At 39.8% G+C, this 21,971-nt stretch overlaps 2 protein-coding genes across 6 annotated transcripts in view; one reads left to right on the forward strand and one right to left on the reverse strand.

Moving 5' to 3' along the window:
* SYTL5 (synaptotagmin like 5) overlaps positions 1-11,739 on the forward strand; it is a 90,713-nt gene extending 78,974 nt beyond the window's left edge. For all 5 annotated transcript variants that reach the window (XM_039380183.1, XM_027741972.2, XM_027741974.2 and 2 more), the window contains 4 exons: positions 1,967-2,075; positions 3,536-3,671; positions 4,871-5,079; positions 5,695-11,739. In XM_039380183.1, coding sequence (XP_039236117.1) covers positions 1,967-2,075; positions 3,536-3,671; positions 4,871-5,079; positions 5,695-5,837 — 597 coding nt within the window. In that variant the 3' untranslated portion in view covers positions 5,838-11,739. The remainder of the gene's footprint in view (positions 1-1,966; positions 2,076-3,535; positions 3,672-4,870; positions 5,080-5,694) is intronic.
* Positions 11,740-17,452: 5,713 nt separating this feature from the next.
* SRPX (sushi repeat containing protein X-linked) overlaps positions 17,453-21,971 on the reverse strand; it is a 45,619-nt gene continuing 41,100 nt past the window's right edge. The window contains exons 8-10 of the mRNA XM_027741936.2: positions 21,597-21,730; positions 20,158-20,279; positions 17,453-17,882 (exon numbers count right to left, since the gene is read on the reverse strand). Of these exons, the coding sequence (XP_027597737.1) occupies positions 17,702-17,882; positions 20,158-20,279; positions 21,597-21,730 (437 nt within the window). The 3' untranslated portion in view covers positions 17,453-17,701. The remainder of the gene's footprint in view (positions 17,883-20,157; positions 20,280-21,596; positions 21,731-21,971) is intronic.

The following is a 21,971-nucleotide window of genomic DNA, read 5'->3' on the forward strand; positions in this document are numbered from 1 at the left end:
TAAATTACCTCATTTTTACCAAAGAAAGCAAACACAGAATAGGTCTTGTCTGCCTCCTAAGTTGCTATATATAATGTTTCTAAACTTAAAACGCTGCTAGGGTCTTTGATTAGCAAGTATAATACTTCTTTAAAAAGTACTGGTTAAAATACATGCAAATGACATACTGTTCTCCTATATGAACTGCCTGATAGAGACAGCAATGGAATAATGCCAGTGAAACATTTCCCAGGTTTTATTACAGTGCTTTATTTGTTCTGTCATGAATCATTTAGTTCCTTTAGTGGAAAGGTTGGAGACTTTAAGACGTGTTTCTTCTACGAGCATTGAAAGGCCTGTTTTCAAGAGGAATGTGGTTAAATCAGAAAAAGGAGAGAAAATAATTCTGTGGTTAAAGAGGGGACAGAGTCTAGAGTCATGTATGTGGGTTTGGGGGAGAGGTTGATAATTTTTTTCTGATATTAGAACTTACATGATTTCTTGTCCACTGGCAGTACAGAAAACAAATTAATCCTTGCTGCCTTTATGGGAAAGTTGATCCCAAACTTGCTTAATTTAGACCATAAGTGAGCTGCCCGACTGGCAAAATGTAGATGTTGTGCAAATTATTCCACAGCCGTCTGCTACAGGTTTTCTTTTGTCCTTTGTAGTAGCAGCTGACAATGGACAGTGGTGTGAGAAGACTGTGTTTCTTAGTCAGTGCAGCAATGTCTGTGTTGCTGTAAAACTGCTTCAAAGTCACAAAAGGGCCATGTTGTTATCACTAAAACTGCTTTGTTCTCTGTCCCATCCCTGGGTGCAGATTTAGCCCCACTGAACAAGGTTAGTGCCTCAGCCTGGAATCTATGATATGAAGGCAATGCTGACTCTGTGTGTATCACTGTATGTATTTCTGGTGAGATTTTTTTGGTTGTTTCTCTTGCTAATAGAATTTTGACCTTTCTGGGGGGTCAGCAAACAAGCTGAATGCATCTCAGAGAAATACAGTCACAGATCAGACATTCATCTACAAATAGTTCTTTAAGGCTTAGGTGGTGCCTTGGTGTGTGTCTTTCAGTTCTGGAGGATCCTCTCCCTTTACACATGTGCTTTGTCCCTGTGAGGAGATCAGGAAGATTTACTGCTACCCAAACCTAAGCACTGAAGTATGGATAGAAATCAAATTGTAGAATGACTTGGGTTGGAAGGGACCAAGTCATCTAGTTCCAAACACCCTGCCATGGGCAGCTCCCTCTATGTTACACCTGTTGTTCTAAAATGAAGTTTCTAATTCCTTACAATGTGAGTGGAAGTTCAGCACGCTGCCAGTGAAGGCCTAACATTATTTTAACAAGGATGGTCTGAGGAGCACTGAATGCATTCTTCCTGGGCAAGATTCAAATGTTTATAAAGCAAAAAGGTGCAGAAATGCAGAAATTGTAGCTGTGTAGAAAAAGAAAAGGACATTGAGAACAACAGTTTTCAAGAAGTTTTTCTGTTTCAGAGCTGTAGTCTGCTCCCCCTTACCTCTTTAACCCACATATCTATTCCAAGAGTAACTCAGGAGTGACTCCTCTAAAATACATGAAACTAAATGCAGTTTAAAGTCTTGACTGGAGGAAATAAGGGATGATTGTCAGCTTAAATCATCTACAGCTTATATACCCAGAAATAAGTTTTAAGGGTTTTTTTGCTGTTGGTTTGCTTCACTTATTCATGCTAGATAACTCTCTCCTCTGTGTGTTCACTGAACAGTGTCTAATGCCACATGGGTTTATTTTTCTGAGAGCTTTCATTCCCTGGCTCGGAAAGTTTTCCAAAGCATGAGTGCTTTCAACCTGGAATGTCTAATTACCTGAAAGTGGCCTGGTGTGTCTTGATATGTTTAAGAACTGTTTCAAAAACACTATGTTAGTACAACAAAATTGAAATCAAAAGGAGAGATATGAATGATTAACCTTGGCTGGTTTGTTTGTTTTCTCTTCAGGTGGAGGTTGCAACAGATTTTGGACTTCAATATAAAGGAGAGCTGACAGTTGTTTTACGTTACATTCCCCCAGACAGAAACCTAATGCTTCCTCTAGGGCAGTTTCAAGGTAAAACAAACATTAATGGTAGCATTATAATATAACATCCCTCTGAGTATTAAAAATCCCCAGCTGGGGCAAAGTAATGGCACTAGTGAAGATTGAAATCATACTTAAATATGCTAATTGTGTTCATCTGTGGAAATTTTGAACCATGAGTATGTTTCTCCTGCTCCATTCTCTTCACTTGCACTGAACTTCAGGGGAGATAAGGGGATTGTGCAGTCAAGGGTTGTTGTGTGCCTGTGACCTAACTAAAAAAAAAAAATCCAGACATTAGATAACATGGTCAAGGGCAGTCACAGAGAAATAAATTGTCTGCATCATAGTCTGTGAGTACTTTGTTCACCTAGTTATATACCGTGTTTAGCTGATCAAAGTAATAGACTTCACTTAGTTCTTGATGCTTAATTCTCCTTAAGCTGCCTCCTCAATTTCACTCTTTTTTTCACACCATTTTTCCTCTGCTCAGTCTTACTGTATTACTGCTGTAATTTAGTCCTGTGAAATATTATTTAAGTTCTTTAGGGTGAATCATTATTTTTGTCAGCAATGAACAGGGGAAAATAGCTACTAACTCTTTACCTTGTAGTAGCACGAGGAACCGCAATCCTTTGAAGTGAAAGCAATCACTGTCTTAGCAACAGTATTGCTTGTTAGCATTTGGATTTGATAGATACATCAGATATCTTTCTTTGCCTTTTTCTTTTTTTTTTTTGGACAGATGACATTCCCTCTGCTAGCAGTAAGGTTTTCTCTCTTAAAAGCTGATTGTTGTCTGCTGAGTCCAGATATGCTGTCTGCATTTTTTTAAATTCTTTTAGCATCACTCCTGATCTGTATTTCTGATGTTTTCATACTGAATCGGGGTGTATGATCCCTGCTGATAAGCTTCTTAGAATCTGCAGCAGCAGCAAGGACACATGTCCTTGTGCTGCTGTTTGAAAGCAGTAGCGTGTCAGTGAGCACTGCGTCCTTCATATGGTCTCTGAGGAGCTGTGCATCCTTACACATAGGATACATTTGGTTTCTTTCTGGATTTAAGCTTTGGGACAAAGGTTTTATAGCTTGCTTTATGGTCCAGGGCTGCCTTAACATCAGCAGTGGGAGCGGATTCTGTAAAGCGAGTAGGATTTACAGCGCACGAGTCCTTTGTGTTCAGCAGAGTAATCCACAAATACTTATGTTCTCACAGGACTTCAGATAGGACACGCTGTTGTGTCCTGCAAAGAATAGCTAGTTACATGGCCAAGTTCTTTATCAAATATGGAGTGACCTTTCTACTCCTGTCTTACTATTTTCTCTACCCATAGAGAATCAGAATCTTCTCATAAGGAAAGTTTTCATCCCATTGCAGTAAATTATTTTAAAAAATCTAACCAAGACAATTCATGTTTCCAAATCAGTCTTACAGTATATATATAATTTCTGATGCTGATGATGATGTTGCAACTTTGTTCTATGTATAGGAAAGAAGAGCTTTAAAAAAGGAAAAAAAGGAGATTCTCACCTGCCATCTGGAGGTATATTAGAAGTTCTCATCAAAGAAGCAAAGAATTTAACAGCAGTGAAATCAGGAGGCACATCTGACACTTTTGTGAAAGGGTTTGTGGCTTTTTTTTTTTCTCCATCTTTTTTTAATGGCTGCACCGAATCATATTTCGGCTGACCCAATTTTTTTCAATGTATCTGTATATGTGTGTGTGTGGAGTGTCAGTCCTGAAAAGCAACTGGCACCTTGAAATTGTATGCTGAAGAGAAGGATGCTGTGGAATAGGGGCAGAGAGGTATGAGTTGTCCCAGGAATTAAATACAAACATATTTGTATACGTCTGAGTCAAGAAACAGAACCATTCAAACATAAGCATCCAGTTGCTGATGTACCTGATGTTATAAAACACGTTTGGCAAAAGAAAACACTTCCACTGACATGTTGACATGGATTACTCAGTAGCGTGGAACAGGGCTCTGTTTTCCTTGGACTATTGGTCTGTCATGTGTCATGGCCAAAAGCATAATGGAGTTGCCATAAACCATTTGAGGTTCTGCAGTGTTCTAATTACAGCTTGAGGTAATTTGACGTAAAGGAGCCCACAGTTAACCCACTGCAGTAAATTAACTCATGTTTATTGTCAAGTAAAAGCCTACACAGAAATCCTGATCGAAGTCTAGCGATATAATTTGTTTGTGTGTTTAACCCTTTACTACTTATGTGCAATCACATAGTTATTCCATCAACTTTGCTGAAGAAGGTCAAAGTAAAGACTATAAAAACTTGTAAAGACTTCTGATTTTTCAATTAAAATATTAAATTCTTTCAGTTTCACTAAAGGAATTCTCCACTACAAGTAAAATGTGAAGAAGTTGTCAGCATTTGTGTTTCTGCACTCAGTGGGGCTTTAGGCAACTCAAATTTATGATGCTAACTTGCTCAAGTTCCTTATCAGTCATTTCCATTTCCTTCTAGAGGGTCTCTTGTCCTTCTTTGAGAGGGACATTGGATAAGGTGACTCCAGAGGCCCCTTCTAGCCAATGATTTATGATTCTGTCTATATTTAGCCTCACTGAAATAAAAAATATGTGGTTGCGACCCAAGTCTTGGGGCAAAGAGACCTAATTCCAATTTCTGCTGGTGATAACTGACACTGTAACTATAGGAACAAATTAAGCACAAATGCAAAATATGTACTTCAGGTATATACTCAACTTAATACTAGTGGGGAGATGGGGTTCTGATCCCATTTGAGCCTCTACATTGTTGTAACTCTTTGTGAATTTCAGTTTTCCTTTTCTGTACCTCACAGATACCTGCTCCCAGATGACAGCAAAGCTACAAAACACAAAACTCCCATAGTAAAAAAGAGCGTGAACCCCCAGTGGAATCACACCTTCGCCTTCAGTGGCTTGAATTCAAGGGATATACACAATGTCTGCCTGGAACTGACTGTGTGGGACAAGGAGTCACTTTCCAGCAATATTTTTTTGGGAGGTGTCCGTTTGAGCACTGGAAATGGTAAGGTCCCATCTGACTCATGATCGCTCTTCTTATTTTGCTCTACTCCTTCCTCACCCCACATGACTCGTGTGGAAAGGACAGAAATGTTACAGTGTTTGGAAAGTATATGGGAACTTGGGGAAATTGATAAGGGAGAGGAGGCAATGTGTAATAGATAATTTAGATAAGCATAGATAATTTAGTTCTTTCCTTTACTTAGTGAGACACAAAAATTGTGTGCCCAGTTGTGTTTCTGTACAGTCTAGAAGAACTGTGAATACCTTGAAGTGTTCTTTATCATCCCAGTGAGAAGGAGGAGACTACTTTTGTCCAGCAGCAGCCTTTCTGCTGATGATGACCTGGAAGAGGTGTGAATCTGTTCCTCCTTTGTTAGGAAGAAGTTGCTTGTGGTGCAGAGTGGGAAGGTTTATATACCTCTGGTCTTGTGCCACAAAGGAATTTTATGACAAACTGGTGCTTTCCAGGAGCTACCTGTTTTCACTATAGCTCCCTGTACAGATGGTAGTGTAAAGTGCTCAGCATTTTTTTGTACACTGTTTTAGCAAATGAGCAGTGATATTAAGTAACTGCTTCCTAATATGACAAAATGCCATGTGTTTTTGTAATTGTCAGGTGTAAGTAACGGCAAGGAGGTTGACTGGATGGACTCTCAGGGGGAAGAGCAGCACCTCTGGCAGAGGATGATTGACAGTCCAGGAGTTCCAGTGGAGGGAATATTAATGCTGAGATCCAGCATGGGAAAACGCAGACTCTGAAAGACTTTAACTGCTGAGGAGTACAACATATACTCCTGACTTCAGTAGTGTTCAGGCTCTTGCCACTTTGCCCATTTGAACAAGGGGAAGGGTTGTACTCTTGGATGTTAAGGCTCCGAGTGAGATTCCAATGCATTCTGCACTTTCATGCACACATTTGCTACCCAGGTTTCCTGTGTGAATTATATTTCCCCTGAAGCCAGTGAGAATTGAACCTTGTACAGAGATGGGATTGGCTTTCTCTGTCCCTTCTGGTGACTGGTGTGCAGGTGATGAGCAATTCTGCTTGTGGGATGCTCAGAATGAGCAAATTCTCTAGCTGGTAATTTAAAAAGTTTACATATCTCCTTCTGGGTCAAAGATGGCCTAGAAGGCAGCACTGGTACAGTGCAAGCAGATTCAGAGTGAGTCTGTGCTGTGGTATTTGAAAGTTAAGGAGCCATAATGGTATGAAGGGTAACAAACAACATTTCTTTATCATGTTTACTTGCTGGGCTGTGCAGAGGTGCACTTGGGACCAAGCAGCCAACCAAGGAAGGCCAGTGGAGTGTGTTGCACAGTAGAAATGGGCAGCAGGTGAGCAGTGCTGGTGAACAGGCATTCTCGGGAGTGTTTTAATGCACTGTATAAAAGGTAGACTTGGTTCAATGTAAGCAAAGAAGCTCTAATGAAAACAAAACGCAGCAAATCCTCAAACAGTTTTCAGAACTATATGATATTATTGTGTTTTCATTCAGTTGACAGCTCTAACAGGATCTTCTGATGTCACTGAACAGATGGAGTCTGTCTACTCCACATGCCTGTCCCCATGTGTGTTGCTGAGATAAGACATATACCAGGTTTGGACATAATTAGATAAGAACTTGATTCAACAGATCATGTAGTAAAATAATGAGATTGAAGCACATGCCAAAATGATTTGCAAAACTGTAGAATTTTCCCTGGAAGGTCTGGGATCCCACTCAGATGTGCCCATGCACAATAATTATTAACTAGATCAGGAATTTTTTCTCCTGAACATCCCTCTGTGAGTTAACAGTGGATTAAATGATATGTGGGTCTTGGCCAGTTCAATCATTAATCTAATTGACCATGACAATTGTTCAACAGTAATTTTGCCATTTGGATTCCGAAAGTGATTTTTCCACCTATTCAGATCCCTCATCCTTTGGGATACACAGGTCATTTGCGAAGAGTATGCTGCTTTGAATAGCTTTTGTGGGCTAATTCTACCATAATGAAACAGGATTATAATGTTTTCTCAAGGACAACACGTGTCCTTGAGATATTATCCTATTGGATAATAACATAATTGTATGGCATGTGATTTCTCAGGGTGTAAGACAAAGGAAGATCAGGAAACTGAAAGAAAAACATTTCTTCTGGATTTTCCAGAGTTAGAACACAGCTTTCTATTTGTACTGGTAAATTAATCTATAACTTTTCTTCTCTTTTTTATTTTTTAATTCCAATGTTTTCTTTTTGGAAATATAGTATTAGTACTAAGGAAACAATTTGAAATACATGGAAATTTATGTAGATTACTGGAAAAAACCCACAAACTATCAAAGAGTGTGTTGTTGCCTGTAGATCAAAACACCAATATTCAAATATTTCTGTGAAGAAAAAGACCATAAAATCTAACATTAGAGATCTAAATGTTCTGCATAATCCAGAAATTGCAAGAAATCTAGACTGAACAACAGAATATGAACTGATAGCTAAGTAACTACAGAAGGAAATTTTGACATCTGTAATTGTACAATTACATACAAGTGTTTAGAGCTGAATTCAAAACCTTAGAATTTACTGTCCTTTTTTGAGATATTTTATACTGTTTTTTGTTTGACTGGCTGGAAACTACAGGGAAGTTCACAACCAGTCTTTTAAAATCCTAATATTATTGGACAAAAAATATTTATTTATGTTAAAAATAGGAGTTTTAATAAAATTATTTATTTCACTATGAATATTTTCTATCAAAATTGTGATATGACTTTTAGAAGTCATTGGAGGTATTGCTTGTCCAGTTGGAGACTCACAGTTTTCACAAACTATTGAGTAATCTTTGAAAATAAAATTCTCTTAGAGAAACTCAGATTGGTAGCCAAAATTCAGTAGCTACTCAAGAAAACTGACTTCATTTTCCTTCTTTATTCTTCATTTTCTTCAGAAGTTTGGCTCCAAATGGGCAGTGAAGCAAGTCTAGTGTAGTATACCTGGCTTTTCCTTTTTCTAACCTAAATAATTCTATGATTCTACAATTCTGTGCCGCAGATGCTGTGAGCTGATAAATTAGAGCACAAATATGAAGCACATAACATTTTATGACCTTTTTCTGATCATAATAGTCTGTCTTTAAGTATTAGATAATTTTTTTCTATCAGTATTTTCGAAAGCGAAACCCAACCTAACTTTTAGCACCTAAACTACCTCTGGCTTTAACACAATTGTTATAGGTTGTCTTGGTTGTTTGTACTAAAACTTAATTTATTTTGGAAATAATGATATCACATGGACATGTAGGCACAAACTTGATATTTTTTTCTTGCTAGATTGTTGATTCAAACAGATAAAGCTGCTGAATCTAAAGAAAATTATCATTTGAGGTAAAATTACAGCCAGAGTTGTAGAGGAACACTGGGCTTTGGATGGTTTGCTTTTGTTTCATTTCGATGGTGAAAATGAGAAAAATAGTAAGAACACAAAACTACTGCAAGCTGACCCTCAAACTGGGCACTTTTTCATTTGCCAAATTGAAAACCTTAAAATAATTTTAAACTGAATTTACTCTTGCATGGAGTACAAGATTTTGTCTAATTTTTTTGAATGGTACTTCCTAACCTTCTAAGCATGAACATCTTAGCTAAATCAGGTCTTGCTTAGAAAGAAAAGAGTTTATACTTTACTGCTTCAACTTCTGCCCATTTTGGTGCTATGGTAGAGTTTGTGATGAATGGTCTCTTCTGGGAGGTGTCACCCAGTGCATACACGGACTTCAAGTTCTGCCTTTTCCTTCCAGAGGGCCAAATGTCACCTGAGCCCACACCTGAAATTATAGGCTGGGCTATGAATAGGCTGCAGGGATCAACTGCAGTTGAGCATATGAAAGGAACAATTTCACCTGGGAAGGAATTTCGGTCAAGGCGCTGGTTTTTGCCATGATGAGATTTGGAGTAGCACAGTGAAATTACCTCCTGGTTTAGCAGTGACAGTTCTGCAGTGTGGTAGCACATAATAGGCGTCACACCCATCATAGCCTGGGAGAGATGATGAGCATCATATAAACACTGGAGCACTTTGGAATGTTTTGCTGCTCTGTGATGTTATCGGCACATTTGTAGGAAGCGTCTGATTTACGGAAAATGTCGCATTTAATGATATCTCTCATATCTTTGTTCTCTCCTTCTATAAAAACAGTTTATGGTTTGGAAAAAGCACAAGATGATTAACTGCAGATGTGATTTCTTGTTTCCCGGATATTTGAATTAATTGCCTATAATTGTGCGTCATCATGTTCTCTGTGTCACCAGGCTGAACAAAAAGACAGAAAGACAGGAATTACACTGAAGCCTTCCTTTTCCATCTATCTGTGTTTATGGCATTGATAGTTCATGAATGGTTTATTCAAGGATAATTTTTAGGAGGAAATAACCACAATTTTACCATTGATTCATAAACTCCTGCCCTGAGTAAATAGATACAACAGAGCTTATGTTTCTGAAGTCTTTTTCCACACAGACCTGAATAACTGAAGCTGCATCAGTGGAGAAGAAATCTGCTCTATGCTTTTAAAAAATGTGTTACAAACCACATTTTACTCTGATACATAATTTTTTAGCAAGGTAAGTACAGGGTGTTCATCATTATCTTTTCCCCCTTGTGATGAGAGTTTGAGGGTTCAACCCATTAAAGAAGAATAAAAGTGCAACTTTTTCTGTAAAAGGTCAAGTGGGGCCAGTAAATACACCTACAGACCATGCCAGTATCTATCAAAAAAAGCTGATGCTGAGGGCTCTCCAAGCCCTGCCATCAGACTTTAGTATCCAGCCTTGTTCTCTAGAGGTTTCTCTACTCAATTTGTCAACTATCTGGGAACTTTAGGCTTCTAAATATTGGTGCTCTTGCATGTTTAGATACCAAAAGCAGGGTAAAATAGGTATGAAATGACCTCCCCATCTTCTCTACCTCCATCATGTTACGTTTGAGTGAGAGTGGGAGGAAAGCAGCAAAGACTCAGAGACACTGTTGCCATCTTCCTTTGCTAATCCAAGTGCCATTGCCTTCTGTGGATGCCTTTTAGATGCCACTTTCTCGTCTTTCTTTCCTAGCTGGATGTTTTGGCAGATGATTTAAGAGAGAAGACATTGGGATGGTGAGCATGTTTTGATCATGGTGCATTAGATTGGAAAGTTATTCTTCTGTGTCTCTTCTAATGTAGATTATGCTAAGGTAGCATGAAGGAAGCATTTTTATATATTAATTTTTGATTTTTCTCATCCTTACTGGTTAGGCCCTGCTAAGTGCAATTATTCTAAATTGTATTCTGCAAAATATCAACTCAATTGTAACAGCAGAGCAGCCTTTGAGCATTCGCTGGTATAAATTGATAACAGGTAACAGGAGGGTTGAGCTTAATGTTGGCATAATTTTAGCTTCTTGAGGAATATGCACAGTGCCCAGCTTCAGGCATGTAAAGTTTGCATTTTGGTCTACAGAGTCAATGAAGAGAAAGGCTGCTTGGATCTCTTACACCTTTGGAAAAGAGATGAGAGTCCTATTCCACAACTGTCTAGTTTGTGGATTCACACAAGACAGTAAAGGTTGTATCTGAATCTTTGCAAGGGTCTCTCTTCCCTTCATCCCTTCATTTGGTTCAGTAGCCCTGACCAGAAGGTTCTACCTGAACACTAGTCTTCAGTTTCTGGAAAGAGGCACCACGCAGAAGTGAAGTGACAGCCCCACTTACATACAAGGTTAAGACTGAAATTTTACTTCCTTGACACAGTATTGATTTACAGCACTTTGCCACAAGGACAGAAATAAGCATCTCCTGAAAACTGTCCATGCACTTTATAAAATATTTTTTTTAAGTAAGAAAAAAAAATTATATATTTATTTATTTATTTATTACGCATAGAAATGTTAACATTGGAGAACCCTAGAGAAACGTTAGTAGAACATATGGTAAATTCCAAAATAGGATGCAGATTTTGATTTGCAGTGATACCCTTCACCACAGCTCAACAGGAGGTGCTGAGAAGCATTCTACCAGAACCTTACCACTGTGTCCCATAAATTTCCTGCCTGGCGATTTCATGTTTGCAAATGCTGTTTAATAAGTGGTAATAATACAGTGTCAATTATACTGTGTATATTGACACTGACACTGGAAACTGAATCTCAACTTGCTTTTTAGGTGTTTTTGTGTTGCTTTTGAACCTTACTCTTGCTGCATCTTGGCCCTTTATTTAGACTAGTTATTTCAACAATTCCACTTTGTGGCAATAACATATATATGGCTGTGTGCTACTGCTCCTGGCTGCTCAGTGTATATTTTTGAGGATAGTCCTAATTCTTGAGATTTGTCTAAAGCCAAGCATAGTCATTTGTTGCAGCAATTATGAAATGTCACATATCCCTCGTTCTGCTTTTGTTCTGCTTAAAATCTGTTGCTAGCAATTTGTTTAATTATACTGCTGGACATGAACAGTAGTAGTACTAAATGGCATTGCAGTATGTTAAGTTCTGCCCAAATTTAGACAAAGCAATGTTTCCTGCTGAGAACATTTTTGTACTGTGAGTTGTACATTCAGTTTTGTGGACAAAGGTGAATGGTAGTACATTTGAAACTGTTGTCAAGATTTCTGTTCCGTCTTTTAAATTAAAATACTGAAACGTTGCTGAGTCTTTGTCTCTTCTAAAATGCATTACAGCAAACTATGAGCAGGTCTTCCAGGAATATCCCACATTATCTCATTCAGGTAAAGGCATCACTTACATGTGATGACTAATGCGAGAGACCTTGCATGTCTTCAGAGGTGGGACTCCATGGATTATGTCTCTGTCTCTGCTTTTTTTTTTTTTTTGTTTGTCCTAAAAACTCTTAAAGTGTAGAAATTAAAATATTTTTGATTTCATAAGCAGGTCTTCCCCTCTATTTCTGAAACTCCAGCCCTAGTTCAAGGTCCTGCCCATCTGAAAATCCACATATATTCAAAATGTATATTTTCTGTAATTGTTGGTCCTGATTTCTTTATTGTTATTATTATTATTATTAAGAAAAAACAAGTTTTTAACACTCAGTTTATACCTACAGCTGAGTCATGTTCAGGTCAACTTACCTCAGAGCTGAGGGCTCTCTTGCATCTTCTCTTGGCTCTCCAGTTCCCTGGGATTTTTTGTCTTACTGTATCTTCCCTGCTGTCTGAGAATGGTCCTGGGCTCTGGGCTTGTGCTGCCTCTGCTCACTTTGGAGTAGTCCAAAAGTCTGGCTCAGCTCCTGGGTTCCTTTGCCCAGGTTAAGGGAGACCAGCTCAGCGGGGCTCACTGGTCTCTCAGTGTGATTTGGACACAGGCAGATGACTCTTCTGCCCGAACACCACTCCTGTTCAGCTCATCTCCATCCTGGTTCTGGCCTTTTTGGGGAGGTTGAACACCTGTAAACTGAAAAGCAGGTGCAGGTGGGGAAGAGCCCTCCTGCCATTTCTCTGCTCTTCGTACTTTTGCTTGGGACTGTCCTTAAGGATTTTCGTACAATTGGTACAATTGAACTGCAGTCTCTCCTCCCCTTCTGTTTGAGGTGATAGATGCCAAATTCCCCTTGTAAATTTGAAGTATGGACCATCTTAATTTGAACTATGGGCCATCAGTATGGGCCTGAAATGCAGGTCTTGGTTACTTTCTGACTGTGTGGGTGGCAATAGGAGATATGCTCTAGTACATTCTGTGTGGGTGTTGGCTTTCCCAACTGTTTCTCTTGTGCTTCACAGAGCATTCAGCAGCTGGATCACTGCTAAAAGGGACCAGAGAAATGCATGTGCTCTCCTCAGCTGCCCATGTCCTCACTGACTCCTCTAGTCCAGGCAGCCTTGCTGCTCTCTGCCTTCCAGCATCTGCAAATGGTTTCCTACTCTTCCCTTCACCAAGCTACCATAAAAATATCCTCCAGCCACAAATGGGGAGAGAGAAATGGGCAGCAGCTACACAGTTGAGAGGAGCTGTTCCACCTCCTGATGGTGTGAAGCACTCGCTGCCTTTTCCCTTTCTGTGGATGTACAACAGGAACAGAGACTGTGCTGAGTGCCTGGAAATGATCAAGTGCTGAGATTGCACAGCTTAAGCTCCATTATTTCACCACCTCAATTTAAAAAGTGGGTTGTGATTGTAAGAGTATTTAAATATACTTCAGGTAACTTTTTAGCCTCTGCATTTTCATTAATTATGTGATGCACTCTGACTCACGCTCTTATGTAAGTACTGAGCTGTAATGAAGCTGCATGTTATAGTCATTTAGTGCAGAACTGTTAAGGGTCATTGGTGTTTTCATTAAAACACAAAACTTTCTGTCCCAGAGGGAAGGGGTTTGAACTTCAAGAAAAGGGATGTGCAATTCCAAATTTTATCTCTCCTCTGAGGCTGTATAGGCGATGTGTGACAGCAGGGGTTGTTCTCATCTAATTAGGTGGATTATTGGGTAGAATCTGGGGAAAATCAGGCCATTTATAAGACTGCTTTGTGTCAAGAAATTGCTGCCTCCCACAATTTATCTCACTGGTTTTGTTTGTTAAAGATGCTGCGTGTCAGAAACAAGGAATTCTTTTCTGATCTAAAGTAGTTGAAGTCTTTTTGTTCATATTCAAAACTGAAAAGTACCTCCAGATTGATGTAGAAACCTCCAGCCTGTGACTGTATCCACACACTGTGATGTGTCACATATCCTGCAATGAACAGCCTGGAGGTGGGAGTGGAAAGGACAAGACTTATGGCAGGTCTAATATTCATGTTTTAAACCAGATTTGCATTTTGACAGCAATGGTAGGATCAGAGCTATGCAAGGAGAGCCATGTTCATAGTACAAGAGAGACTCTAGATAGTAAAACTTCGAGGGAGAAGAATTTTCTGTTAAACCTTTAATTAAAAAAGTGTACTGGTGTAAATACTGAACCTTGTTTACGCAAGGTTTTATTTTTTCTGGGACCAAAAGGCTACAGGATGAATTACTGGAATATATTTGAATACATAATTGCTGGGCTAAAGACAGAAATACTAAGTCCCTTGTTCAAACCCTAGTTTCCGAAAAGGCCTTTCTACTACATCCATGTGTACATCCAGGCTGATTTGACTCCAAAACAGAGATGGCAAATGGTGTTTTTCACTGTTCCCCATAAAAAATGTACAACAGAAAATGCCAGAAACCTTGTATTACTAATCAAGAACAGCTTTTCCTAATCACAGGATTTTAATAGATGTTCTGTGCAGAACTATAACCGGTAATCCAATCACTCATGCACTCTCCTCCACTTAACTCAATTTCCCATAACAACCTAGTGATTGCAATCGCTTTCCTGATTGTAGCAATTTTAAAGCCCTGCTCCTGTTCACCCAGTCGTGAAAGATGACTGAATGCACTGACTTTGTACCTAAATCAAAACGGAGCAGCAGCAGATTGGAATCGCAGCAATACAGGAGAAAAACAGACCCTTCCGAGAATTTTTTTTTTAATAAATTTTAAATCAGTGAAAATCACTTGCTCTGCTTTTTCAGTGAGAAAAGTGAGGGGAAAAAAACCCTCCAAACCTGTCCACCTGTGATTCATGCTATAATTACAGGCAGGCTGAAGAACCTGAGCCAGAGAACTGGGGCCACAGCAGTCTGTGTATGGATGTGTCCTTGGGCTCTGTTCTACATTCCTGGAATCATAGAATTACAGAATGGTTTGGGTTGCAAGGGATCTTAGTCTAGTTCCAATCTACCTACTGTGGGCAGAGAAGCTTCCCCTAAATGAGGCTGCTCAGAGCCCCATTCATCCTGGGCTTGAACACCTCCAGGTTCCAGTGCCTCACCACCCTCACAATAAAGAATTTCTTCCCAACATCTAGTCTAAACCTGCCCTCCATCAACTTAAGGCCATTTCCCCTTGTTCTATCACTACATGCTCTTGCGAAATTTCCCTCTTCAGCTCTCTTGTAGGCCCCCTTTAGTCTGCAATGAGGTGTCCTTGGAACCCTCTTCAGGCTGAACAGCAGCAAATCGCTCAGCCTGTCTTCCTTGGAGAGATGTTCCAGCCCTTGGATCAACTTAGTGTCTCTTCTCTGGGCTTGTTTCAATAGGTCCATGTCCTTGGTGTTACTGACCCTGTCTAATTTTTTTAACCACTGCTGTTAGACAGCAGAGAAAAGGCAATTGGGGTGCAGCCGTGTCCACCACCATGCTGGCTCTTATACTCCTTGCTCCTTTACAGTGGGTTCAGGACTTACTTTATTTTGGGCTTGGTCAGGTCTGGAAGATAAATGTTATTTCTCTGATTTTTTTCATCACCCCTCTTGTTCGTGCAGCTTATTCCTAACAGCAACACTTGTAAAGCTCATCCAGGGCTGCTTTGACCCCCAGTTGCTCATCCTTGCAAACCTGGCACCATCACCTGCAAAGTTCAGGGCGTATCCTGATCTTCCCAGCCTTTGACATCAGCATCATTGGCAGCCCTCCACAGGTCGTACTCTTCAGTGTTTAGCAACAATTTCCTAACACTGGAAAGCAGACCATCCTGTTCAGGAGACATGGCATGCCACCACTCTCCTTGGTGCCTCAGTCCACAAGTTAGCTTTTGCTAGCTAGTGCCATGACCGACTTCCCTCTCTTCACAGTCTGCTCCTGATAGTGAATTAATGAGGGACTATCTCTTTAAAAAAGTTTGTGTGGTTTGTTTTTGGTTTGTTGGGGGGTTTTTTGTGTTTTTGTTTGGTTGGTTTGTTTTGTGGGTTTTTTTGTTTGTTTGAGTTTGTTGGTTTTTTGGGTTCTTTTTTGTTTGGTTGGTTGGTTTTTGGGGTTTTTTTTTTGTAATTTCAGAGAGCGTGAGAGATTGGTGTCAGCAGAAGAACAGTTTTACCATCATCTTTAAAACAATCCTTACCAGAATTCAAAGTGTAAAATTTAAAAATCTACCTTATGGTCAAAGTCAAACAAGCATTTGGCTGAAAAAAACAGGACCGTGCCCTTGATGGGCAAGAACAAACAGCACAGACACTGGAGTGTTGCTTTTCAGAAATATCAAATTATGTATCATAGACTGTAAACAGGCATCCAAAGCTGTAATTCCCAATCTTTACTCCTTTGTTTGTATTTTCATGCATGATGTATATTCTTTGCAGTGGATTGGCAAGACTGTGGGCTATAATAAAACAACAGAAAAATTTTTCCTTTTTTGATTGCCTCCTAATACTTCTTATTCAGCATGGAACTATTTTTTGTTACTTTATAAGTGACTATTTGCAAACAAGTATTTTCACAGCTCTGGAAGTGACAAATCCTTGATGAAGTTTCCCTGGGGGTAATGTTTCCTTGCCATCAAATAAACAGTCTGTTCTGCCTCCAAGGTGAAGAGAGGAAAGAAATCTGCTACTCCAAGACGGTTGGGCATTAAAAGCCAGAAGCAGAAACACACCAGGTAGGACCATATGTTTCTATCAAGCATTGCAGTACGTGGCCTTCAGTAATTAATGCCCATCCTCTACACTGCTCGTTGTTCCTTTATCATATTCCCTGTGGCAGTGATTTCCACGTTGCTGCTATTATCTACTTTCTCCTTGCTGCTGCTGAAAACAGATGCTCGTGTTGCCTTTGGCTCATGCTTTGTGTCTGTGATTGGCCATGTTTTTAGTGGAGCTGAAAGACACCACTGGGTTGCTTGTACACTTTCAGTGTGAGGTTAATGTCTGTTTTAATGGTCTGCAGAGAGGTATTTTGATCCAACTTCTGAATCAATCAACCAACTTTAATCTCCAAGAGGAATTTTAGACAACTATCTGTTTGCAAAACAATATTTTATTAATAAAAAGAATTATAAACAGTAAGAAAGAAACCCCAATTTTACACTGAATGAAAAATCCCAAATAAACTCCCAGAAATGTGCCTCCCTTCTTCGCGCTCTGTACAAGAAATTCCACTAGATAGCAAACCTATTCATCCAGCTCTGGAGTCCCCAGCACAAGAAGGACATCAACCTGTTGGTGCAAGTCCAGAGGGGACTACCAAGATGATTAGAGGGATGGAGCAGCTCTCCTATGAGGAAAGGCTGAGAGGATTAGGATTGTTCAGCCTGGAAAACAGAAGGCTTCAGGGTGACCTAATTGTGGCCTTCCAGTACCTGAGGGAAGGACTTTTTACAAGAATATGTAGTGACAGGACAAGGGGGAATGCCTTCAGATGGAAAGAGAACAGGTTCAAATTAGACATTAGGGAAAAATTCTTTGCTGTGAGGGTGGTCAGGCACTGGAACATGCTGTCCAGAGAAGCTGTGGATGCCCCACCCCTGAAGGTGTTCAAGGCCGGGTTGGATGGAGTTCTGAGCAACTTGGTCTAGTGGAAGGTGTCCCTGCCCATGGCAGGGGGGTTGGAACTAGATGATATTTAAGGTCCCTTTCAACCCAGGCCATTCTGTGATTCTATGATTTAAAGATGACTGAAAGTACAAAAAAGCATCGTGCATACTTCTATGCAGAGCAGCTACACGGCTGGACAGACTTACCGATACACACAAAAAATCACATCAGTGATTAAAAAAGCCATGGTTTTTGTAGCACCAAGGAGAGAATTATGTGAATTAAAAAAAATTCACTGACAACTGCAAGCCCTGAAATCCTGAATTAGGGACATGATTGACCAATTTCTGCTTGCAGTTTCATCTCATCTTTTCTCAAGGGAAATTTGTCAATAAGGGCAAAGAGCTCAGCTGGTGTTGCTGGGAAAGGATAACGTTCCTTGTCCATCCCATGCTTGTCCATCACCACGATGTTGAAATTGTAATGGGGGATCCTCAGCAGCAGCCTGAAAAGTGAGGAACTTCTGTTAAAGCCTGTCACCTACTGCCTGGGAACTTCCAACTAACAAAGGGCAGAACCAGCCTCTTGATTCTAAGCAGAGGAAGGTGGGGATGGTCAGAGGGGGCTGCACAGAGGCTGCTCTGTTTCAGCATCAAGAACAAGGAGTCAGATAAAGAGAAGGTGCCTGCATGTGCTGCAGGCTGTACCTCTGCATTAGGGATGGGTCAAGGTACTGCACCCAGCTCTGTTTTTTTCTCAGACCTCTGACTAAGTATAGCACGTGCCATTATCTATTGCTATCACGAGAGTGAAAAAAGGTAAGGCAAAAAATAGTATATACATTGTCTAAGGAAAACCATTGTGATGAAGCTAGAGCTATAGATAGATTATTCCCTTTCTTGGCTTCCATATGGTATAAAATCACAATTAAAAAACACAGGATGAAATTTTTGGAGTCTGCTTTCATTTTTACCAAATCAAATATCTAGTTGGTGGTGACTCCAGTTTAGAAGAACAAAAGCCACTTCCTTATCAGGGAGGAGTCCTTTTCTTCCAAGTGGTAAAAAGGGTCATTTAAGCTCCTCTGAAGGTGCAGGAGTAACAAAATCTTATCTGTGCTGCTCTTTTCATCTTTGATTTGAAGGGATAATGAACTGGATGATCCTCAGACACACTGTCAGTCACCATCATTAGTGTGGGGCAAATAAATTCAGGCAGCCATGAGAGAAAATGGTATGAGGACAGAAAAGCTGCCATGAAGAAGAGAGTCTGGGGGGAGGGGTGTTGGAAAGTTGTGAAGTCTCAAAATTGATCTTCCTCAGCCTTCTAACAAGTTTGAGCTCTCTAGGCATAGTCTTGTTGCAATTAGGGAGCTTGGCCATTAAATTCGAGCTAAAATAAAGATTAAAGCTAAGAAACGGTGATAGAAAACTACATTCATCTTGTGCCTCATATCACCTAAGGAAAATGCTTACCTTCTAAAAATCCAAATGCTAAACTTCTGAGCTTTCCAAAGTTTTAACTAGGGTACCTGTGCTCATTAGCTTACTGAAATGCCAGTTCTAGTCAATGTTATTATTCAAGATGTTTAAGAGTGCATTTCATATTGATTTAAGTGCCTTCTAGAACTGGAAAGCTGTAATTCACACACTAAGGAACAACTGAGAAAAAAAAAATCAATGGAAAACTAACTTTCACTGAGTGCAAGGCAGGTCATACTATACCCATTTCTGAAATGTAGCTCCATTAAAGGTTGCAGGGGAGCAGGGATGAGGTGTTAAGAGAGCTTATTATTTTCTACAGAGCCACAAGAAAACCATCTCAACTCCAGTAACAGTACTTTTGTTCAAAAAAGTAAAGAGAGATTCTTTGTGCTCTCTTTTTTCTTTTTATAGAGAATATTTTTTTTAAATAGAAAACAAACCCTTCTCTGATGTGTCAGCAATTTGCACTGTCTCCAACTAAAACTAACTCTCTTTCGTCAGGCATATCACAGAATATGTTGCCTAAAATGCTCCTGGACTTTTTTTTCTAAATAACTACTACTTTCCCTGCCACAGTTTCACTTTTGGCTTTTATTGTCTTCCTGTCTCATGGAAATGCTGGCACTTGAAGTCTCCCTTTCACTTGAAAACCAATCCTCTGCCAGTCTAAACCCAAGTCAAACCAGTTCAGGCACCTCGGTAAAACTGCTGATGCTGCAGCTGGGGTGAGGAGGCTGAGATAATCTCCTCTTTGAAATACTGCCCATATCATTCCTACATGTGAGACTTCAAAGAGCCACCACTGCTTCCCCTTCGGGCCTGGCCACAACCACCAGTGTCCGTAGGATTACTGCCGGTGCAGAGAGGATGGGCTGTTGCTGCCATTTGGGGCTGCCCTGGCAGCTGCTCCATGGCAAAGGGACTGTGGCCTGTCCTGTTTGCATCAGACCAACTCCAGCACAAATACAGACATACCTGGAGTGTTTTCGGTGGCAGCACCCAAAAATATAGACCTGTCACATGACTACGGGGATATTAAAATAATAATAAATTAAATTAAATAAATATTAAATTTGTTATTATATTTTTATTTGCCTGTGAATTTGCAGTAGCCATCACACAGAGAGCAGAGAGCAAACTAATCCTAAAGCATTGTCATCAACATCTACCTTATAGTGTCTAGTTATGTACATTAGAATAGAATATGTATATTTAGAGAGTAAGATGCAGGGAATCAAAAGCAATGCATTTTGTATGATAAGGTGCAAACACAACAGTAGTGAGAGATTCCTTTACCTGAGTTGCAGGGCAAGAGATGGAGGCAGCAGCTTTACACCTATTCTTCCTATCTGAGCTGGGAACACACCAACCAGTTCAACCACGGTAACGTGTCGGAGGTCTAACCCACATTGTGCTGGCTGGAGGGGTTAAAAGAAGAAACAGGAGTGTTAGTTACCAGGGAGAGAGCAGGGAGATGTGTGGAGTGTGCAGCAAGTGTTCATAGAGTCCCATCTTCTTATGTTAGTGAGATGTTTTAAATTGAGTCGAGAGCATAATTTGAAAACTCTTTAATTTTCATGGTAAAGAACTAGAGCCTCAAGACTGCAGGCAATGTAAATGACAGATTCTTAGCTGCTCTAAAAAAAACAACACACAGGGCTCACCTAGGAGATATACAAACTTGTCTTTGTAGTGAAAAGATGCCAGGGTATTAAGCCCTATAATCTAATTTGTCAGTCGAAGCAAAGTATGTGAAATAGAAGTGGACTGCAGAAAGTATTCTTCCATGCCAACTCATTAGCCCACTGTCAAGCACTGAAAAATGTACTATAGCCATTAAATTTAGTATCTTAAACTATTTCAGTTTCATAAATGTACCGAATTTTCTTGCAAGTTTATCTAATGGGGAAAAAACCATTTTTTTCTTAAATACAACTGTAACTTAAGCCAGCAGTTAAAAACATAATCCTGTCATATCCCAATGACTATTTTTACTGAATTTTGCTACAGTTGTGAGAAGAAAAAAAAACAAGATAAAAACATTTGCTGTTGTGAAAGAATACAGGACTGGTTCCTTTCCTTTCTTTCCCTGAGAACACAGATACATTTTGGAGATATATCTCTAAGTTTAGCAAGAAGCTAGCAAGAGCATCACAATTACAACACCTAAGAAAGACAATTACAATAAGTTTTATTTTTTTTTTAACAAAATACTCCAATGTTATCTCCAGCACTGGACTATTTCTGTGCTGAGTCTCTAGTCCTTTGTTTGCTGGTGCACTTGTTATTTCTGAAGCTACTCACATTTCGTCACATTGTAGTTACAAATTCCATAAGCCTGATTCACGTGAACTGCATCCACTGAAGTGCTGGAGGGTGGGGGGGTTTTTCAACTTCTTTAGCAGCTGAGTGAGGGAATTATTATTGAGTGCAAATTAATATTAAATTAATTTGTGGATGATTGGAGGGGCAGAATTGCCTGGGATTCAGTGACTGGTCAGTCAGAAGCAGCACAATCCAGACTGAAGCTGAGTTAGAGACTGGGGAGATATTTCAACTCAAACTCCTGTGAAAAGGATTAATCCCAAACCACAGCTGTTTCAGCCAGATCCTCCACTGGCTGGAATATAACAGCTGAAGTTTGTGGATTTATATCCAACAGTGGAGCTTCTCCTCTTGTGTCTTTCCTTAAAGAAAAAAAAATAGTTGCCCACCCCCCCTTAAATGTGTTTTACCTGCAGCATTCCCAGCTGCATCCTGTAGAAGAAGTTGGCTGCAGTAGGAGTTGAAATAATTAGCAGTCTCCGCTTCTCATAAAATTGATCCAGAAGCGCAGCTGCAGTCCTCACATTCACATTAATATTCATGGCTAGAATTAAAATGAAAACAAAAGTTATAGAGCATACTGGAAGGAGATCTATTTCTACAAGCATGGTTAGACAGCAGAAACACAAGAACAAGGAACAATAATAGAGAAGATATAGGTGAAATGCTGGCCTCATCAAAGCCAATGATTTTATTGTAAGTTGTTCTGGCTGATGGATTGGCTTCAGAATGTGACATTTTGTGGAGAGTTTTGAGCTAAATCAAACTATCAGTTGTGAGGTACC

Source organism: Pipra filicauda, unplaced genomic scaffold (assembly GCF_003945595.2).
Source record: "Pipra filicauda isolate LSUMZ 115617 unplaced genomic scaffold, ASM394559v2 scaffold18_size4552066_pilon, whole genome shotgun sequence".
NCBI lineage: Eukaryota > Metazoa > Chordata > Aves > Passeriformes > Pipridae > Pipra > Pipra filicauda.